The 22,174-nt window shown below is 35.4% G+C and overlaps 2 protein-coding genes and 1 pseudogene across 6 annotated transcripts; 2 read left to right on the top strand and 1 right to left on the bottom strand.

Annotated features, from left to right (window-relative positions):
• The first annotated feature begins 1,337 nt into the window (after window positions 1-1,337).
• On the top strand, window positions 1,338-8,932 carry LOC112726427 (putative disease resistance RPP13-like protein 1). 4 transcript variants are annotated; one of them, XR_011869001.1, is made up of 6 exons: window positions 1,385-2,217; window positions 2,571-2,781; window positions 3,110-3,264; window positions 3,918-7,606; window positions 7,982-8,059; window positions 8,522-8,932. XR_011869001.1 is itself a non-coding variant. In XM_072210104.1 (5 exons), the coding sequence occupies exon 4, from the start codon at window positions 3,950-3,952 to the stop codon at window positions 7,586-7,588; it is 3,639 nt and encodes a 1,212-aa protein (XP_072066205.1). In that variant the 5' UTR covers window positions 1,338-2,217; window positions 2,571-2,781; window positions 3,110-3,264; window positions 3,921-3,949; the 3' UTR covers window positions 7,589-7,606; window positions 7,982-8,932. The 4 variants fall into 4 exon arrangements, 3 of the variants coding, with proteins under 3 accessions (XP_072066205.1, XP_025631596.1, XP_072066204.1); XM_072210104.1 differs by having other exon boundaries at window positions 1,338-2,217; window positions 3,921-7,606; window positions 7,982-8,932; XM_025775811.3 differs by lacking the exon at window positions 7,982-8,059.
• A 529-nt stretch (window positions 8,933-9,461) lies between these two features.
• LOC112726429 (protein WHAT'S THIS FACTOR 1, chloroplastic) lies at window positions 9,462-13,554 on the top strand. Of its 2 annotated transcripts, XM_072210107.1 has the most exons (4): window positions 9,462-10,009; window positions 10,857-11,044; window positions 11,267-12,720; window positions 12,935-13,554. In XM_072210107.1, exon 3 carries the CDS (start codon window positions 11,327-11,329, stop codon window positions 12,644-12,646), a length of 1,320 nt encoding a protein of 439 aa, XP_072066208.1. In that variant the 5' UTR covers window positions 9,462-10,009; window positions 10,857-11,044; window positions 11,267-11,326; the 3' UTR covers window positions 12,647-12,720; window positions 12,935-13,554. The 2 variants fall into 2 exon arrangements, with proteins under 2 accessions (XP_072066208.1, XP_072066209.1); XM_072210108.1 differs by lacking the exon at window positions 10,857-11,044.
• An 809-nt stretch (window positions 13,555-14,363) lies between these two features.
• Window positions 14,364-19,589, bottom strand: LOC112726430 (uncharacterized; annotated as a pseudogene).
• Between the last annotated feature and the right edge of the window lie 2,585 nt (window positions 19,590-22,174).

Genomic DNA, 22,174 nt, shown 5'->3' with positions numbered 1-22,174 from the left:
AATGGTTTACTCTTTTGGTTGAACTTCCTTGCTGGCATTAGCTCCAAATCTACATCATTCCTAATCAGTGCTGTCACAACCTTGTTGATTCTTCCTGGTATAGCTTTAAGCATGAGGCTCATAGATATCTCAGGAAGATGGTACGCTTTTTTTTTTTTTTTTTGGTTTGGCAGTTTAATACCTGTTTAGTTGTGTATTTCTGTTATCATTTTGAAGACACTCTGGGGATCTCAAAATTTAACCCTTCAAATTGGCCACCAGAGTTGGCTAAATACTTGCTTCATGAAATGGAAGGTTCAAATTATGTTTTAGGATACTTTGAAAAAAGTACACTTTTTAAGCATCTTTCTATCTGCTTCTGTTTGTTGTCTACTTGTTAAAAACAGATTCCTTAATATGCAGGCAACTACTACTCGCCGCGATTCCTGTGTTGATAGTCTCGCATATGCTTTTGTTTCTGCTGCTTTAAGATGGCCTATGGACCAATTCCAAACTTACTCTGCTCTGAGATTTTTCCAACAAGGGTGTGCGGCCTCTGCATAGTTATATGCGCTCTAGTGTTATGGATTGGAAGCATAATTGTCACATGCACACTGCCTGTGATGCTCAGCTCAATCGGACTCGCCGGTTTCTTTGGCATATATGCTGTTGCTTGTTCCAACTCCTGGATATTTGTGTTCCTGAAGGTTCCATAAACAAAGGGCATGCTTCTGCCAAGAATCTGTGACAAAATATTGATCTCATTCTCATGAGTTTAGCATGTATGCATGCATGTCAGTTAGTCAGTTAGAGAAAGATATCTTGGTTGCAGTTCAATTTCAAACGTATATGTACCATCCTTCTTAAGATGGAATGCAAGTTTTTTTTTTTTTCCAAAGTTAGGAGAGACTCGAACTCCCGAGACCTCTAAGTAAGGATGGAGAGATTATGCCATTTGAGCTATAGCTCGTTGGCAAGGTGGAATGCAAGTTTATGATTACTTGATTAGCTTGATTTATATGCACTTCATCACAAAATGATGTCTCCGTCTTTTTCACTAATTAAAGAAACCAATAATGCAGCATTGACTAATATATGTTTAAAATTAAATAAAAAAAATATCATTATAAAAATTTGATAGGAATAATGAAAGAAAAAATGAAAAAAATAAATTGTCTCTTATTAGTGTTTCTGTGTCTTTTCTATCAGAAAGAATATAAAATACATTAATTCAGTATTTCTGAATACAATATTTGTGTTCATATCTCATTTGTCAAATAGGAAATTTTTTTGTCTTTGGTGTATTCAACATTTGAGACTTGACGGGGATATGTTATCAATTAGTGGATTTGAATGTGTGGTGGAGTGTGCATTTAAGGAAAGGATCATGCACCATCTAACTTCCCTCCAAGAACTACATATCTCATTGTGTTTGTCTGTTGTATCCTTGGGGGGAAATTGTTTACCCAAATCTTTGCAAAAGCTCACAATGTATAGGTGCAGGCAAATTGAATTACTCCAGCAACAACACAAGTATGATTTGGTAGATCTACAAATAGAATACAGTTGTGATTCACTGACCTCATTGTCGTTGGATGCCTTTCCCAATCTCAAGAATCTGGAGATAAGAGAGTGTAAGAATCTGGAATCAGTTTCAATGTCAGTGCCACCACACGCTGCTCTTCAATATCTCAGCGTCACAAATTGCGACAAGTGGGAGGCATTGCCACGTGGCATCCCAAATTTAGAGTATCTTGACATACGAGGTTGCCCAAACATTTGTAGGTTGCCAGAGGGAGGTTTGCCACCTAACCTGAAAGCGCTTAGGATAGGATTTTGCGAGCAACAACTGAGGGATCTATCATGGTTGGGCAACTTGGACAACATCACTTATCTCACCATCTCAGGCAACGGCTATAAGAAGGGCATACTAGAGTCATTGAAGGTCGCTGCCTCGCCTTCCCTCCCTTACCTTTCTTCAGATAAGCTGGTTTGATAATCTGCACACATTGGAGTGCAGCGAGCTTCTCCACCTCACCTCCCTCCAACAACTACACATTGAGTACTGTTTGAACCTGAAGATTATGGAAGGAGAGCTGCCTCCTTCTCTCTTACTACTTCGAATTCATGCCTGTAATTTGTTGGGCGAACACTGCAAGAACAAGCATCAACAAATTTGGTCCAAAATTTCCCACATCCCCACCATTCAAGTCGATGGCAAGCAAATTTTCTGAGCAGGTAATTCTCTAACCTTCATATTTGTCATGCTACCACAATTAAATTCACACATGCATAAATTTTCCTTCAAGTCAATTTTTTTCTCTTTCTATAAACAACATTAACCACTTCAACTCATATGCCAACTGGAAAATTTGCATTCTTTTCTTTTGTTTATCGGGAAAGTTCTCAGTTTGCAGCTCTAGTTAAAGAAATATCCTTTATTTCTCTACGAAACAGCCATTGTTATCTGTAATACTTGTTAACTCTCATATTTTATTAAAAAAATCGTATATTTTGTGTATCCAACAGTTGGGTATTTATTTTTAAACAAATGGATGTATCAAATTTAATATTTTTACAATCTTCTGCAGGTAGCTTGTGCACATATCGAGATGTAATCCTATACATTGCCTATACATCTTCATCTAATTCTAAGTTCATTTGAGGTGGTAATTAAGCTGGATTCATGTATTGGGAAACAGAAACTCTGTGTTTTATGATTTTGGCTCAAGTTATTGAAAAGCAAAGACATGATGGAGATAGTTGGTGGCACTCATTATTGAAAAGCTTTGGTTGTTGTTGGTATATTTCTCTATTCCTCTCTATAATTTTCTTTCTTGTTTGCTTTTTGCACAGAGAAAAACTAAATTATAACTTGATTTGTGGAAAGAAACGAGTTATAAAATTGTGTTTCTGTTTTTGTCAATTCTTTATGATCATGGAGTTGCTGTTGTTACAAGATTCATGTAGGATAGTGAAAGGAGTCAGCATCATAAGGTGTTAAGTTTTTGCCCGTAGATTGAATAAATAGTAGTAGATATGCCTATAATAAGCTACTTCTAATACTAAGAAAAGGTTCTGTAATAATAACTATTTCTTCCGTTTTGGATTTGGGCACGTTATCAAACAGATTTCCCAAGGTGACCAAGTTATGTAGCTAATGCAGTCAAGATTCAAAGAGTATGCTTTCCATATTTGAATATGACAATCATGTACCTGAAGTAGTCAAAGAAGTTGTAGTGATGCCATCAGCAACAATTTTGTTCCTATCAACTTTACTCAATGGTGTGTGCAGTTTGTACATATATCAAACCAGTTGTGGTTCTGTAATTTTTTCATGTTTTTGGTTCACATTTATATGCTTTGGCGCTTGATTGTTTTTTACTTAATGTAAGCATTTGATTTGTGCACTTATTTGAGATTCTCTTGTATCCTTACTCTAATTATAGTGGTACTGTTTTATTTGATTTGTTTCTATTTTTATTTTTTCGGCTTGTTATTCGATCGTTGTCACTGTTTTGTGTATTGTTACCCCAATTATTCTCTCAAGCAGTTATTCCAATTGATTAGGCATTTGGCAAATCAATATGTTGTGTTTCTAAAATTGAAAAGTGACCTTGAAGACAGCTAGCACGTGAAGCCAATGAGTAAACACTATTACCAACCCCATTTTAACCTCACACCACCATTATATAGTTTATTAATTTCCACAAAGACTAGTTTAAGTTGGTCACCCTTTTGCTATTTGAATACTCTGTTTCATCCTTCAAAGAAGAATATAAAAATGAAGTAACGTGAAAAGCCAGCTTTGCACTCCACTGCTGGGAATTATTTGAATCTCGCTGTATGCCTATTGCTGCATAGTGAATACCTTGCAAACATTATTGCACCATTGCTCTCTCTTTGTTACATTCTGAAAATTCCAATCTCTCACTCAGTAGTTCGCTGTTGTTGAGATCTGTATCATATCATGGCTGAAGCACTTGTGGTTGGAGCTTTAGTTAATGGCTTGGCCAACGTTGTTCTTGACCGGCTCATTTCATCTGAGTTTCTCAACTTGGTGGTGGGCAAGAAGCTGGATCGGAAATTGGTTGACAGGCTGAAGACTGCTATCTTGGCTGCCAAAGCTCTGGCTGCTGATGCTGAGCAGAAGCAGTTTGGACACAAACTCGTGAGGGAGTGGCTTGATAGTCTCAAAGATGCTCTCTACACTGCTGATGACTTGCTGGACCGTGTCTTCATCAAAGCTGAAATTCGAAACAAGGTACACATTCGTCTTCCTCACTTCCTTGATCTGTCTGGTAGGAAGATGGTGACTAAGATAGAAGAGGTGGTTGAAAGAATAGTAGATCTTGAGAAACGCAAAGATACCCTTGGTCTCAGAGAGATTCAAACAGGAAGCTCTTCATGGAGACCTCCATCCACTTCTCTTGTGAAGGGGAATGTGTTCGGCAGGGATAGTGACCAACAGGCACTAATCAAGATGCTCAATGACAACAATCATCATAACTTGTCCGTCATCTCTATTGTTGGTATGGGCGGTGTTGGTAAAACTACTTTAGCACAATGGCTCTACAACAATAAGGATTTGATGGACGGGGTTGATCTGAAAGCATGGATTTGTGTTTCTGAAAATTTTGATGTTGTTGAGACTACTAAGAATGTTATAAAGGGGATCTCTTCAGGTGTTTGTAGTCTTGACGGCTTTGATTTACTTCAACAATATTTGAAGGAAAAACTGTCAGAAAAGAAGTTCTTCATTGTTTTGGACGATGTTTGGAGTGAAGATGCTGACAAGTGGAATAGTTTTATCACCCCTTTTCAACATGGGACAAAGGGAAGCACTATTCTTCTAACTACCCGCATGGTAAATGTTGGTCGAATAGTCCAACACTATAACTCTTACACCCTCAATCAACTGTCAGATGATTATTGTTGGTCTATTTTTGCGGATAATGCATCCTTTCCTAAATCAAATGGGAGCTCAGAACTGGAAGGAATAGGTAGAAAGATTGTCGAGAGGTGTGATGGCTTGCCATTAGCTGCAGAAACACTTGGTCGCTTGTTGCGCTCAGAGCGTCGTGTTGAAGAATGGAATAAAATACTATCGAGTGACATTTGGGAATTTTCTGTGGCAAATTGCAAGATTGTTCCTGCATTGTTATTAAGTTACCATCATCTGCCTACTCATTTAAAAGGTTGCTTTGTTTATTGTTCATTGTATCCCAAAGATTATAAACTTGATAAAGATGAATTAATCTTGCTATGGATGGCTGAAGATCTTTTGCGACCACGAAGCAGGGGACAGACTCTAGAAGAAGTTGGTTGCGAGTGTTTTGATGATTTGGCTTCAAGACTATTTTTCAAGCAGGTCAATAACGATCGTGAGAAGTATTTCGTAATGCATGATCTCATGCATGACTTGGCAATTTTTCTTGCTGGAAAATTTTGTTGTAGACTATCTGAAGAACTTGGTGAAAAGGAAGAAATGAGTATTCTAACTCGTCATTTGTCATACGGTGATTCAATCCCTGAGAAAACATGCTCCTCTAATAAAATAGAATCTTTGAGGACCTTACTGTATACCAATCATAGAGCTGGTTTCTGGAAAGCACGCGCAACATTACCATGTGACATATTGTCAAAGAATAAATACCTAAGAGTTGTATCCTTTGATATACTCCCTATATATCCTGATTCAATAGCTAAATTGATCCAACTGCGCTATTTGGATCTTTCTAGGAGTGATATTGAGGTATTGCCACCGTCATTATGCAACTTGTGCAATCTACAAACTTTAAAGTTAGAAGGTTGTTCAAAGCTGACTATGCTGCCCAATGGCATGTATAATCTTGTGAATTTGCGGCATCTTAATATAAAGGGTACTCCTCTGAAAGAAATGCCAAAAGGAATGGGCAAATTAAAACAGTTGCACGTTTTAAGCAAGTTTGTGGTGGGAAAGCAAGAAGACAAAAGAATCGAAGAGTTAGGAGGGCTTTTAAATCTTCATGGATCACTTGAGATTCAGAAATTGGAGAATGTGGTTGATGCCAATCAGGCAAGGAGTGCAAGGATAACAGATAAGAAGCACATTGAGGAGTTATTGTTGGAATGGTCTTCAAGTGATGATATAGTTTCAAACACACATACTAATGAACAAGATATCCTCCACAGCTTGCAACCGGACACTGGCTTGAAGGAGTTGCAAATCAAGGGATACAAGGGTACAATATTTTCCGACTGGTTGGGGCGCTGTTCCTACAAAAATATGACACGTGTAACTCTGGCGTCCTGCAAGAATTGCTGTATGCTGCCTTCACTTGGACAGCTGCCTTCTCTTAAGTCCCTGTGCATCGAAAGTTTTGATGAGCTGAAGAGCATTGGCAAGGAGTTTTACAAGAATGAAGGCCATCAACATTCTTCGCCTATTGCACCGTTTTCCTCACTGGAGGAATTGATATTTTATAATATGCCAAGTTGGGAGGAGTGGCACTTACCTGACTCAGAAGCCTTTCCTCAGCTTAAGAGCCTTCTTATAAGAGGGTGTCCAATGTTGAACGGAGATATGGTTAATCAGGTATTAATGAGAATCGTTTCTTCCTCATCGGATGTTTCCAAAGTGCGCCAACTGAAAATACAAGAAGTAGATGATGCAGGATGGGGTAAAGAGATGACACTCGATGGGGATAGGTTATCAATTAGTGGATTTGAATGTGTGGCGGAGTGTGCATTTAAGACAAGGATCATCCACCATCTAACTTCCCTCCAAGAAATACAAATCTGCAAGTGTTCATCTGTTGTATCCTTGGGGCCGTTGGGGGGCAATTGTTTACCCAAATCTTTGCAAAAACTTAGAATATATAGGTGCAGCCAAATTGAATTACTCCAGCAACAACAGAAATATGATTTGGTAGATCTACAAATATATGAAAGCTGTGATTCACTGACCTCATTGTCGTTGGATGCCTTTCCCAAACTCAAGAATCTCGAGATAACACAGTGTGAGAATGTGGAATCAGTTTCAATGTCAGAGCCACCACATGCTGCTCTTCAACATCTCAGCATCACAAATTGCAACAAGTTGGATGCATTGCCACGTGGCATCCCAAATTTACAGTCTCTTGACATACAAGGTTGCCCAAAGATTTGTTGGTTACCAGAGAGAGGTTTTCTGCCTAACCTGGAAGAGCTTAGTGTAGGAGGTTGCCGGCAACAACTGGGGGTTGTATCATGGTTGGGCAACTTGGACAACCTCACTCATCTCACCATTTATGGTGATGGCAGGGAGAGCAGAATAAAGTCATACCCAGAGGTGGGTTCGCTGCCTCGCCTTCCCTCCCTTACCACTCTGAAGATATGGGGGTTCGATAATCTGGAGACATTGAAGTGCAACCAGCTTCCCCGTCTCACCTCCCTCCAACAACTACACATTGGGTTCTGTATGAAGCTGAACAATATGGAAGGAGAAAAGCTGCCTCCCTCTCTCTTAATACTCAAAATTGACTACTGTGATTTGCTGGCCAAACACTGCAAGAACAAGCATCAACAAATTTGGTCGAAAATTTCCCACATCCCCACCATTCAAGTCGATGGCAAGCAAATTTTCTGAGTAGAGGTTTCTGAGCAGGTAATTCTCTAACCTTCATATTTGTCATGCTACCCACAATTAAATTCACACATGCATAAGTTTTCCTTTTCCTTCAAGTCAATTTTTTTCTCTTTCTATAAACAACATTAACCACATGAACTCATATGCCAACTGGAAAATTTGCATTCTTTTCTTTTGTTTATCGGGAAAGCTCTCAGTTTGCAGTTCTAGTTAAAGAAATATCCTTTCTTACTCTAGGAAACAGCCATTGTTATCTGTAATACTTGTTAACTCTCATATTTTATTCAAAAAATCACATTTAAAAAAATCGTATTTTTTGTGTATCCAACAGTTGGGTGTTTATTTTTAAACAAATGGATGTATCAAATTTAATATTTTTACAATCTTCTGCAGGTAGCTTATGCACATATCAAGATGTAATCCTATACATTGGCTATACATCTTCATCTAATTCTAAGTTCATTTGAGGTGGTAATTAAGCTCGATTGATGTATTGGGAAACAGAAACTCTGTGTTTTCTGATTTTGGCTTCAAGTTATTGAAAAGCAAAGATATGATGGAGAAAGTTGGTGACACTCATTATTGAAAAGCTTTGGTTGTTGTTGCTAGATTTTTCTATTCCTCTATAATTTTCTTTCTTTTTTGCTTTTTGCACAGAGAAAAAATAAATTATAACTTGATTTGTGGAAAGAAAAGAGTTATAAAATTGTGTTTCTGTTTTTGTCAATTCTTTATGATCATGGAGTTGCTGTTGTTACAAGATTCATGTAGGATAGTGAAAGGAGTCAGCATGCATAAGGTGTTAAGTTTTTTGCCCATAGATTGAATAATTAGTAGTAGATATGCCTTTAATAATCTACTTCTAATACTTAGAAAAGGTTCTGTAATAATAACTATTTCTTCCTTTCTGGATTTGGGCACCTTATCAAACAGATTTCCCAAGGTGATGAAGGTATGTAGCTAATGCAGTCAAGATTCAAAGAATATGCTTTCCATATTTGAAGATGACAATCATGTACCTGAAGTAGTCAAAGAAGTTGTAGTGATGCCATCAGCAACAATTTCGTTCCTATCAACTTCACTCAATGGTGTGTGCAGTTTGGAGTTTGGACATATATCAAACCAATTGTGGTTTGTAAATTTTTCATGTTTTTGGTTCACATCTATATGCTTTGGCGCTTGATTGTTTTGACTTAATGTAAGCATTTGATTTGTGCACTTATTTGAGATTCTCTTGTATCTTTACTTAATTTTAGTGGTACTTCTGTTTTAGTTCGAATGACCCGTAATTTTTATGTCTCACATTAAGAGGTTTTCCACGTTAAAATTTCGGTCTCTTGTTTCTATTTTTACTTTTTTGGCTTTTGTTATTCGATCATTGTCACTGTTTTGTGTATTGTTACTCCAATTATTCTCCAAGCAGCTATTCCAATTGATGAGATATTTGCCAAATCAATATGTTCTGTTTCTAAAATTGAAAAGTTTTGCTAACTTGTGTGGTTTTGAAACAGAAGTTCTTCTTTTCCAAAAAAAAAAGAAAGAAAGAAAATACTTATATAATTTTATATGAGACACTATATATGCATTCATGAGATTTCATATATAAATATAATAATTATTGTATTAGAGGATTTCTATTTGCTGGGAAATATTTCTTAAGAAGTATCTTGTGCAAAAGATTAATCCTGAAAGGCTGAAATTAGGAACAAACACATGGAACTATAGTTAGAGAGGAATTCTAGAAAGAATAAGCGTAAACAAGGAATTTCTGAAGTAAAAATGAAATGAGTTCAAACTCTCAGGAATTATTTTTGATAATGCTGTGTCTTCATTGTTAACACTGGTTTTTTTTTTTTTTTTTTACCAAATATAGGAGACTCGAACCCGCAACCTCTTAATTGAGTATAGGAAGACTATGTCATTTGAGCTATAACTCATTGGCACATTTGAAAAGATAGGAGACTCGAACCCGCAACCTCTTAATTGAGTATGGGGAGTCTATGTCATTTGAGCTATTACTCATTGACTTAACAATGGTTACTAGTACAGCAAGCTGTGTCTTCATTCTTATTTTTTGGACCGGGTCATGCTTGATTTTAAAAAAAAACCCAGAAACCGGCGTCGTTCAAGGACCCCATCCCAACTCTGAAGCGCTCTCACTCACTTCTCTGAACTCTGAAGAAGCCCTGACCCAACCCTAGTCAATCTCTCACCCAAGCTCAAGCTCTCTCGGTCTCGCACTCACTGTCTCGGAGAGTCGAAGTCAAGCTCGTCCTCGCGTTCTGCGTCGTCACCGTCTCGCACTCATTAGTCGCCTTCCCTTCGCTCGTCTTTGCCGGCGACAGAAGTAGACGGAACCAGCATCTGGTCCCTTGGCTGGTGGTTGTTACCGTCATCGGCCGTCAGTTGGTCCCTGTACAGGTGAGCTTCTTTTGGCCATATTCTTTCTTTTTCAATTTTATTACTGTAAATCATCACGATATTTTGAATTTGTTGCTGAAAAATATCATTGAGCTAAATTTTTATTGCTGAAAATCATCACTTGTTGCTGATTGTTATCATTAGGGGTTGAATTAATTGCTGTGTTACTGAAATAATAATTTAGCTAAAGCTTTTGTTGCCGTAAATCATATTTGAAGTGAAATTTTTGTTATTGAAAATTATCATAGTTGAATTTATCTTTGAAAATTATCAATGAGCTGAATTTATTGATATGAGCTGAATTTGTTGCTGAATATATTGCTGAGCTAATTTTTTTTGTTGTTGAAAAATATCACTGCGTTAAATTTATTGTTGATTATCATCACAGAACCTTGAATTTGTTGTTGTTTTGATTAAATAATCTCTTAGATAAATTTTTTTGTTGTTATAAATCTGTCAATCATCTTTTGAGCTAAATATTTTGTTGCTGAAAATTATCATAATTGAATTTGTTGTTCAAAATGAAGTTCATGCTCTCTGCAACTCAGAATAAAATTGTTTAGTTAAATTGTTGTTCTCATGCTTTTTGTTTGTTTTTTTATTTTTTGCTAGAATGTTAAAAATGTCTTCATCACAGTTCATATTTTTGCCCATTGCAATTGATTGAATTAAACTAGCCCACGTAGCAGACAGCGGCGTGGGCAATGAGAGAATAAAACAATTAATTTGGGTCCAAATGCTACAGTTTTGGGCACAACCTCCTGCCTTCTAAAGTTCTAAGCAACTCTGTCCAAAACAAAAAGGTTCTAAGCAACCTTGACCAATTTTATTTTATTTCATTTTTTAGAAAAGAAAGAAAAGTTGTAAGAAACATTTCTACAAACACTTTGCATGCAAGAGTGAGGAGTCTACTCTCACCGTCGCGGCTTTCTCTCACCGCCGCACCGCTGTACTGTCGTCACTGCTCTATGCTACCGCCAAACAGCTATCCTGCTGTTGTTATCTATTCTTCTCAGTTCTCTATGTCGCTGCTTTGTGAGTTTATTACTTTACTACACTGATTTTCTTTTGCAATGTAATTATTCTTTTGCGCTTGTTAGACTGGATCAATCTATTGATATAAAAAAAATTGAACATTATTTTTTTGATACTTGATACTGGAATGTCTGGTGGTACTGGAAGTATTTTATTTCTATTTTATAAAATTCTGATTTTGATGATATTATGACTAAAAATTTCGGTTGGTTTGAATTACAGATCAAAGTGCTGAATTTTTTATGACTTGAGTGTGATATATAATTGTACAAGTTCCCTCAAATGCTGAAACCTCCGATAAACCCCTCAGTGAAGAAGCTCATCGGAGCTTCAATTCTTTTCCATCGATCGATGACGACCAGCAAGAGGGTTCAAGACAGGAGTAAGCAGAAGAGAGTTAACGATCTTGAGGTCGCAACCGAGAAGTGGAAGATACTCTCCAAAATCCTCTTCTTAATCGAGCTTCTGAAGCAACAGCCTGAGATGATTATCCCTGTTAGATCCCTTGAAAACTACCGTAAGCAGATCAATCTCCCAAAGCCACATAGAATCTCCGATTTCATTCGAAAGACGCCAAAGCTCTTTGAACTCTACAAGGATCACAAGGGGGTGCTGTGGTGCGGCTTGACGGAGAGAGCTGAGGAATTGTTGGAGGAAGAACAGAGGGTTCTTGAGCAGCATTCCGATAAGGCTGCGGAACATGTTACGAGGTTGCTGATGATGTCGGTGGATAAGCGTCTCCCGTTAGAGAAGATTGCTCATTTCAGAAGGGATTTTGGGTTGCCTATGGATTTTAGGGCTAATTGGGTGCACCAATATCCACAGCATTTTAGGGTTGTGAAGTCCTTTGATGGCATTGATCAAGTTGAGTGCTTGGAGCTTGTGAATTGGAATCCTAATTGGTCAATAACGGAATTAGAGAAGGTTACAGGTGTAACTGAATCCACTACTACCAATTTGCATATCCCTGGTATGCTGTCACTTCCATTCCCTTTGAAATTCCCTTCAAATTATAAAAGGGTGTATCGTTATAGTGAAAAGATTCAAGATTTTCAAAAGAGGGCTTATTTGTCTCCTTATGCTGATGCAAGAGGTCTCAAGGCTGGTTCTCTTGAATTTGATAAGAGGGCCGTTGCTGTTATGCATGAGATTCTTAGTTTCACCATTGAAAAGAGATTGGTCACTGATCACCTCACTCATTTTCGTTGGGAGATGGTGATGCCTCAGAAGCTCATGAGGATTCTTCTGAAGCACATTGGCATCTTCTATGTCTCGGAGCGGGGAAAGAGGTTTAGTGTGTTCTTGAATGAAGCATATGAAGGTGCGGAGCTGATTGAGAAATGCCCCTTGGTCCTATGGAGGGAAAAAGTCTTAAAGCTTGTTGGTTATAGAGGGAGGAAGAAGAAGTTTGAGATACTCAGTGACATGTCTGATGTAGAAGGCGATATTGGCTTGATGCAGAGTGATTCTGAAGTAGAGGACTTGGACGTGCAGCTTGAGCAGCATGGTTCCGTGGATTATGAGGATCCTTTACTTGTGGACAATTCTGAGATGGATGTTGAAGAGATTGCCTGTGAATATCGAAATTTTAAGAATTCTTGAGGTTGAGAGAATGTGCAGATGTAAACATCACACACTGATTTTTTTAAGTACGTTTTTTCTATTTTGATTGGCTGGTAAGTAATTCCGCATGATCCAATTTTTTCAAGCACATTTATACCTTGTGTCTTAAGTCAAATTTTCTGCCTTATTTTTTAGAAAAATAATTAGTGATAGTAGGTATAAATTTTTTAAGTTAGTTTGGCCTGTGATACCTTCTATGCCTATTTAAGTATAAACATGTTAGGTTGCTAAGCTCTATTATTGTCCTTGTTTTTGTTTCTTTGATAGATGCTTAAATGAAGCCCATCTGAAGAAGGTGCAAGTGATAGAGAATATAGCTGGACAAATTAAACCTTGTTTCAGAACCCGCTGGAAACAATTTATAATCATGGCTAGTGAATGCTGTAGCATGGGTTAGACAAACACCTTGTGGTCCTACCTGAAAGGCCAAAAGTAAAGTGGTTCGTGGTTGATTGGTGTGCTTCAATCAATGAACAAATGATACTTTTTCTGCAAAAGGAGATTGAACCTGTTTAAGCTGGAGTATTGATTATCACAACGCATCGATCCTGTCTTTATCAACGATCCCTAATCCTTAGGCTTATCTGTTTAAAGCTCTCAACATTTTGACCTTGGGTAAAATTTATCTAGGTATGCAACATCCAATCATATATTGAAGCAATTTAGATAAGCGATTTGAGGGTTAGAGGGTATCATTCAGTCAATCACATTTGAGGAGAGAAGTTTTTTGATTACTCGATGGTATTTTCATTTTAATTTTGGTTCTTCAACTGCTGCCAAAGCTGTTACAATGCCAAAACTGCAATTCAGTGGCGGAGCTTGTAATTTAAACAAAAAGATGTAACATTTCTAATGCATTCAAGTTTATTACATGAATTTATAAATAAGGATACATTTGTAATGTCGTTATTCATTAATAAAATCTGTTATCAAAACCAATCTTGATAAACTAACTTTCTACTTCTTGAAAAAAATATTAGGTCGGGAGTTTGAGTGTTTGATGGCTTTTCGATTCTGCTGGGAATGTCACTTACTAGCTCAGCTTCTGAAAATCATGTGAGTTCTTAAATTACACAAAATTGATTGCTTTTTGTTCAAACATTTCATGATGAGGATCATACTTTTATTGATAATTAAACTTTAGAAATTTGTGATCATACTCGAACAATATGCACTTTGGTATGGATTAAGAAGTATCTTGTATAAAAGATTAGTCCTGAGACTAGGAACAAACACATGAAACTATTGACAGAAATTTTAAAAAGAACAAATTTCTGAAGTAAAAATGAAATGAATTCGGCCTCTCTAGAGCATTTAAAGCCAGAATACTTACCGTTTGCATTTTTGTTCAGGTCTGTTAAATATTAATTGCACATGTAAGAAACTGCATATGTCACCTTAGGTAAAAAGTTACTGATATATTAACTTGAATTTTAGCATTCTTCAATTTCGAGCATTACATTTTTCTAACATATCACCTAAGTTTTTATCTTCTTTTTTTACAACCACTAATAATATCATCGCTTTGTTATATATATATATATACCCTGCCTTATTATGGCAACTATATTATAGGTTAACCAAACCATCTGTAATTTCAGTCTCATCAATAATTACCATATATCTCCATTTTTTAACACAGTACAGTTAATGCAGCAAGCATAATCTAAATATAATACCAATGAGCAGCGAAAAGTTTAGCACTTATGTTTCATATATTTAACACCAAGTGAAATTGACACATTAAAATGTACAAAGGATCCAATCTCTCATACCATACCAAAACCTCAGAATTACAAGCTTACAACACATAACACCCTTTTAAACCAAAATAGTTTTACATTGCAACATCAATAGCTCTATGTTGTAATAGATTATTTTTTGAACTAATGTTGGACAATGATGACGCTGGTTTGAACCTCTTAGTCCTCATTCTCTTCTTGCTCCTTGCTAATCTCTTCTCCAAATCCTTAACCCTTTCTGTCAAATCTGATATCACTTTCAATTGTTCATTCCCAGCATCAAGCAACCTGTTCATCATATTTCTCAGCTTCTCATTTTCTTCCAATAATTCACCATTCTTGAGTTTTCCATTATGTTCAGCAACCTGATCTGCCTCTTTTGATAATGCTGTGTCTTCATTGTTGCCACTGGGTACTTGTGCAGCAAGCTTCTCTACACTCTCAGTTTGTTCCTCAAGCTGTGTTAACTCCTTTTTGTACTCCTCTTCCATATACGAGTCACTAACAAGTTCTGCAGCCCTTTTCACAGACTCCATAGTTGGCAATTCAGCTTCATTTCCCGTTTCCTCTTCACATTCGACTGCTATATCTATATCTCGCTCCGCATCACCTTTAAGTTCCTCGTCTTTCGAGCATTCAACCTTCACCCACCCATCTGATGATTCCTCAGAAGATTGAACCTCTTCCTGCTCTTCCATCTGCTGTTCAGGCTCCAGTTGAGTGTCTTCGCAGCAACACTACATTGCTCTTCTATGGCAGGTGGAACTTTTTCAGGGGCATCACACTTCACAGGTTCGGACTTTATTTTTTCTTCTTCATCAAGCAACCCTACAGGAAGCTCCGTTATATGTTCCATATCTCTATCATGCTTCCCAGATTCAAACTCTATCGTTTCTTCTTCATCAAGCAATTCCACCGGAAGCTCCATAATAGGTTCCAACTCTTCATGTTGTTGTTGTTGAGCCGTGGAAATTTTAGTTCCATCATCATTCTCCTTAGATTCAGATGCTGCTGTATCCTCATCAAGCAACCCAACTGGTAGTTCCACAATGGCTTCCACTTCCTCTTCATGATCCAGTTCCCGCTTTGAAAATTTTGCTCCATCATCTTTGTTGAATTCAGATGCAGCATTTTCCTCATCAAGCACCCCCACCGGCAGCTCCACAATAGATTCCACATCTCCAAGCTTTGTTTCCCCATCATCCTTCACGAGTTCAGCTGGATTTTCATCAAGCACGCCCACCGGCAACTCTTTTAGTCCATAGATACCTGATGAATCTACTTTTGCTTTCTCATTTTGTTCTTCATTCTTGGAACTACAGTCAGCACCATCCTCGTCTATGACTCCCACAGGTAATTCTTGCAAAGCATTTGTGTCTGAATTCTCAATCCCTGTGGGAGTGTTGCCAACCTCTGATCTTGCTTCAAATTCCACAGAAAGATCGCTTGTATGGTTACATTCATCAACTGCTTCATTTGGTGCTACATTAGGTTCTGCTGCCACATTCAATGCCGGATCAAGCGGTGGCTGAAATTCAATTCTATCTTTTCCCGTCATATCATCATTAATTCCCACAGAAGAATCCTCTCTTGCTACTGCAGCTTTTTCTTCTTGTTGATCCTTCACATGTTCTTCATTCTGTAAATTCTCCGAAATGTCTTCAACAGGCTTCTTGTCTATGAACTCATTCATCTGCTGTTGAGATCTCTTGGCCATTACAGAATCAAGCCTTTCTTGCAAGCATGTAAGCTCTCTTGCCAGAGATTTTCTTGTTTCCCTGAAACTTGGATGCAAGCCCTGGTATATAAATTGAATACCACGTGAGTATAACATTGATCAAGGACAAGGAAGCTAACTAGGACTCTTAACAATCCTCCTAATGCATATGTATCTAATCACTTGCAAATCACATTTATCACACGTGATTGCAATGTAGAGCCATTGATCAAAAAAACAGTGAAACAAATACATACTTCACGCAACATGTTATTACCAAATCAAAGTATATTGAAAAGAAATTGCTGATTTGATATTAAGTTAACAGCATCAGTAACACATACCTGAATAGTATCCAACTTCGGCAGGAGTCTCATTATGTTCTCACCAAGTGCAATCCTTTGCTTCTCATCATTTTGTAGATCAGAAGAGTGCTCAAACGCTTGAACAGAAGCTTTGACATTAGTCAACTCCTTACTGACTTCGGCTATCTGCTTCAATTTCTTCAATGGCTCTGATCTTCTCACTTGGTAACCGCGATACACAGCTTGAATTAAAATGGCTGCATCAACATCTGATAAAGCCTTTCTCTCATTTCCACCTTTGCCAGTTGGTTTGCTCGAGTCCTTTGCTTCATACGGCTTACGAGCTTCTTCCATGATGTTCTCTGCTCCATTTTGTGCCTTCTTTTCTTCAGTATCTCCAACTGAACGATTCTCATCTGCACCCTTGTCTCTATTGGTCTTATTTTCAGTCACCTCGATGGTTTCCTCTTTTGGTTGAACTTCCTTGCTAACATCTGGGGAAGTCAGAAGGCTTGAATCCAGCTGTGGCTTCTCATTGCTCTTGCCTTCGGATACTGGAACATTTTGCTCTTTCGGCTTAACTTCTTCACTGATGTTTGGAACACTCTTGACATCAGAATATACCTGAACCTTGTCACTCACACCAGCTGATTGAGCTTCAGATGGTGCTTCGCTTGCTGCTTTTGAATGCTCTTTTGAGGCAGGAGGACTTGGAGACCTTGAGCTCCCATTGCTGCTTTTGCCATTCTTCTTCCTCGGTAATGGATCAACCCTCAAACAAACAGGAGGTAACTTGCCATTTTTCCGTGGAGATGCTGATTGTTTTTCCATGCCAGCATGAGACTCTTTCTTCGCCACATTCTCCTCAATCTGTTTCACAGGAATAATCCTTTCTCTCTTGGCATTTTCATTTGAATTGTTTCTCCCTTGATGCAATTCTACCTCTTTAACTGGGATGATCTTTTCATTAGTAACATCCTTTGTTTCATCTGAACCACTTCTGTCTATGGATTCAACCGGATTTGACATGGTTCCATTTCTAACAACTTCATCAGCTTTAGAATTTACCGGAACGGACTTGAAGGTATGCGGCGCCTCTTTGACGCATTTCGGACTTGAATGGCTCTCATGATTGTTCTCCTTTCCAACTTCCTCTTGCTTATTGTAGTAAGGCATCCAAAAAATAGGAAATGGGAATTCTGATCTCTGGTTTTCACATTGGTTTTTGTTGTTCATTCCTTTTCCATCATCATAGACCCTTTTATTACTCTCACTTTCCAAGTTCTTGTTTCTTCTTCCATCCCCTTCAAGAACCTTATTTGGCGTGTGATTCATATCAAATGGTAACCATCCATTCCAAATTCTCGGTTCCTGAAAATTCATTGGACTAGAAGCCTTCCTATCATGAGATATCTGATCCTGCTCACCCTTCGCCTCAGCTATGGAACCACTTTTCGCTTCTTTGTTTCTTGTTCTTGTATACTCCGGTGGAATCCAAACAATTGGATATGGATAAGGATAATTCCTTGTCTGAATTGGCGCCAAAGCCTCATCATTATTCACTTTGTTTCCAGCATTATTATCAGGCTCTTCCTCCTCAATCTTCACACTCTGCTCTTCCTTCTGATGGCATGGATGATTTGGACAGCCGCAACAATGATAGTCTCCCGGCATATGCTTCTCATAATCATATCTAGGAAGCTCCATAGTGTAATGTGGTTGTGGTGCATAAGGAACAAAGAATGGTTCCTGATAACCACCAGAATAGTACATTGGTGGAGATGGAAATGGAGCATGATGATGATGATAATGTTGTGGCCTGTAGTTATAGTAGCCATGGAAATTGTTGTTGTGAGCACAGCAAAAATTCGTTGGGTTAGGGTAATGTCCACAACAACCACCATGGCTCCAAGGATGTTCATAGGGAAAAGCTGATTTAGGTGGATTCATATTCATTTGAGGGAGATTAGGCTCAAATCCAGGATAGTAAAAAGGAGGATATGGATTTTGGTTTCTCTGATATGGGTAGGTTGAGTCCATGCTTCTGCATACAGGTATCATGGTTTTGGCAAGGTTAATTGATCCAAAATCCGATATTTCTGCATTTCACAAGAGGATAAGAACAGGATTAACATCAAATTATAATCGTTTCTTTTTTATGGAACAAAACTTATTCATCTTCTGCATACATAGACATAATAATCTACCTTCTCAATGCTACCATTAAAAAACAGCAAAAGCACTATATTCTTATCCTATAAACAATGAAACTTAAAGTTTCTCAATATCATTTTTGTTATAAAACAACTCAACGGTAAGATATATATTCTTAGCTTAAAGAGAACAAGGGGTGATCAAAACACTAATAAATCATAGTTAATTAATTAAACATGGAAGAAAATAAGTTGAGCAAGAATGTGTAACAATATCCAACTGCAACATGAATGATCTCAATGATATTGGTATTATGATTTTTAAAAATGCTATTTATAAATTAAAATCAGTCATTAAAATCAACTACCAATATATTTATATACAAATACAATGTGATTTAATTTATTTTTAATGTGTATTTATATTCTAAAATATATTTTATAACACCTTTTAGTAATTTTTAGTGTACCCATAAAATAGTTGTATAATTTTAGCACTCAGACATAACAACAAATACTTAACAAACATGAAAAAGAGCTGCTTCAGTTCATCATTAACTCTTTCCTATACATTATTAACACTTGTTATTTTCACCATTGATCCCATCAAGAGAGTCACAACAAACAAAGAACATGAATGAATGAATGAATGAAACTGAGTTCTTAAAGAGAATAGGTAAGAATGATAAGAACTTACATTGTTATTATTATTATATCACGATAGAAAGTAAACAACACAACACAAGATATGAAGAAATGCAACAAACTCCAGCCAAACGGTTCCACACGATCCAAATGAAAAGATTTTTCAGTGCAAAATCAAGCCACCAACCCAAAAAAGCAGAGAATTTCTGTAAGTGTTCTTCTCTCTGTGTGTATGATTATCAAAGCTGAAATCTTTTTTTGTTTGTTTATTGTTTGTATCTTAGAATTGAGACCCTTTTTATATTAGAAAAAAATAAACTTAAAAATAGAATAGAAAGAGAGAGAGAAAAAATGAGTTCCAGATGCTTCGCGCGTTTCCGAGTTCATACAACAAAATCTAACGCATGCTCTAGATTTTTCGTGTGGCTGCCACGTGTCAAATTCATAAATATCCACAAAGTCAAGAACCTTCTATGCTATTTTTATTATTTTACATAACTGAATGAACCTTCCTGTACAAATTTTAATTCCAGTAAATATCTAAATTGATTTTTATTATTATAATTTAGTTGTTAACAAGTTTTTATTATTTCGGAAGTTGTTTAGAATGATTCCATTAGTTCAAATTTGTCTTTTTATTTTTAATTAAACTTTTTATTATGAGCGTTAAATATAAAATGTTTAACAAATTTTATTACAAAATAACTTGATTCTAAGAATATTATTATAAAATAAATTAATTTGTTTTAAAATATATAAGGATTAATTTATCTAATCAGAATAATTTTCAAAAGCTTTTAAAAAATATAAGTTTATTTGAAAATACAGTGTTTAATTTAAAATTTTGTAAACTCTTTTTTTTGGTCGTGAAATTTTGTAGAAATTTTTAAACATTAATTTGAGTGTTTTTTTGGGCTAACCCACACAGAGTTGGGCCTCTAAAGAAGAATTTCCATAACAAAAACAGGTAACTGCTAGAATAGATGGGCTTTAGGCCCATATTTTACCAAAAATTCTGATAGAAAAGAAACAAAAAATGGAGAAGAAGCAAAGGATGATAGTCTAGCTTAGACCATGCACGAGTCCAAAAAAAGAAAGTCCATGCAAATCACATGACCGAAAAAAATGTAACATTTATTTAAATTGGCGTTAGTTCCGGTTTAATATATTTATCAAATTTCATTTATCATAATTATATATATTTAATAAATAAAAATAACAATATGGATTAAACGTGTATATTAATACGATAGTAATCAATAACTTTAATAGGAATTGCTTTTAGAATTTCTCAACATGGCAAGTTGCAACAAAATGCCTTCCAAAGTGACAAAAATGCGAACTCTATAGCCACGTGACACATGTCTTATTAAGGTATTTGTCGAATCAAATATGAAATATCATATATATTATCTGTTTCAATTTTTATTTTTTGGTTAAGCATATTAATTATGTGTACATTAACATTATTGCATCTTCATCATTGAGGTCATGAGATAAATATTATACGTTAATTAAAACAATAATAATAATAATAATAATAATAATAATAATAATAATAATAATAATAATAATAATAATAATGATGTGCATACCAACAACTAATAATTAACAAAAACTTCAACAATTCAAAAAACTCAATCATCAAATTATTCACTATATTTTTTTATATTTGTATAAATTTTCAATAAATCAATCAGTCACAAAGATACTTAAATAAATATTTCACAGTAAAATCATCAAATTTTTTATCATAGAATAATTAAAAATTTTATAAATACTAAATATATATCCTATATAATGATTAATTAATAACAAATTTTTAGTATCTATAATCTACCATGATTGGATAATTAACTGATGACTAATTAATAATGCTTAAAACACAACTAGCTAGAGTAAATTCCACAAATTTAAATCTTTTAAAATAAAAAATTAGTAAAATACTAGTATTTTTACCCGTAATACTATTACGGGAATATAATTTTTTTAAAATTACGTCGATCCTGGTATTATAGATTATGACACAAAAAATTTATAACATTAAACTACTTTTATAAAATAGTCGTAAGAGACAAAAGTCTCCGTCGACTAAGAAGACCAAAGTCTTAAACAAAATTAAATAATAAGTTTTTTAGTTATTATTTTCAAATGAAAGAATTTAATTTTTTACTTAATTTTAACATTCGTTATCTAAAATTTAAAAGAATTTAACGTGTATATTTTTATATTTGATTAGATATTAAGTTTGTTGTACAAATAGAAATAATTAATTTTTATGCTTGCTATTTAAAAATAATATTTTTTCTATATATAAAAATATAACTAGATATTAACATAAAAAAATTTATATTGATAGTTATAAAATTAACTTATTTTTTTTTTAAATAATTGAATCTTAATTTTAACTTTTAATCACAACATTAATATTTTTTTTAAAATTATATGTAATAAATATTAAAAAAAAGTAAAAATATATATTAAAAAGATAAGCAGTAAAAATTTAAAATTAAATAAAAAATATATATATAATAATATTTTTAATTTAAATTATATTATGTTGTTAATTCTATTTTTCGTAGAACTTAAAGGTAGAGAAAAATAAAGAACGAGAGAAAGGAGAGAGAAAGATAAAGAAAAAGAATGAGAGAGGGAGTTTGTTAATTTTGGAAGTTAAGAAAATTTTTTATTTTAATTATAATGAAAATATCTGGTGACACATTTTGATTTGTCAAATTACTAATATAAAATATGAATTATAAATTATATATAGAGTGGGAAGGATAAAGAAAAATAGAAAAAAAGAGAGAGGTAGATAAGAAAATATATGAAGAATGTTTACTAATTTTAGAGGAAAATATTTTATCTAAATTTTAATAAGAGAGTGTCATGTGACATATTTTAGTTATTAAATTAGTTAGTAATATATAAATATAATATATAAT

The sequence above is a fragment of the Arachis hypogaea genome, chromosome 12, assembly GCF_003086295.3.
Source record: "Arachis hypogaea cultivar Tifrunner chromosome 12, arahy.Tifrunner.gnm2.J5K5, whole genome shotgun sequence".
NCBI lineage: Eukaryota > Viridiplantae > Streptophyta > Magnoliopsida > Fabales > Fabaceae > Arachis > Arachis hypogaea.
This window is presented reverse-complemented; position numbering and strand designations above follow the sequence as displayed.

Bases quoted from the DNA above. Each gene is read 5' to 3' on its own strand.
- LOC112726427 (XM_072210104.1), top strand. From the start codon at position 3,950: ATGGCTGAAGCACTTGTGGTTGGAGCTTTAGTTAATGGCTTGGCCAAC.
- LOC112726429 (XM_072210108.1), top strand. From the start codon at position 11,327: ATGCTGAAACCTCCGATAAACCCCTCAGTGAAGAAGCTCATCGGAGCT.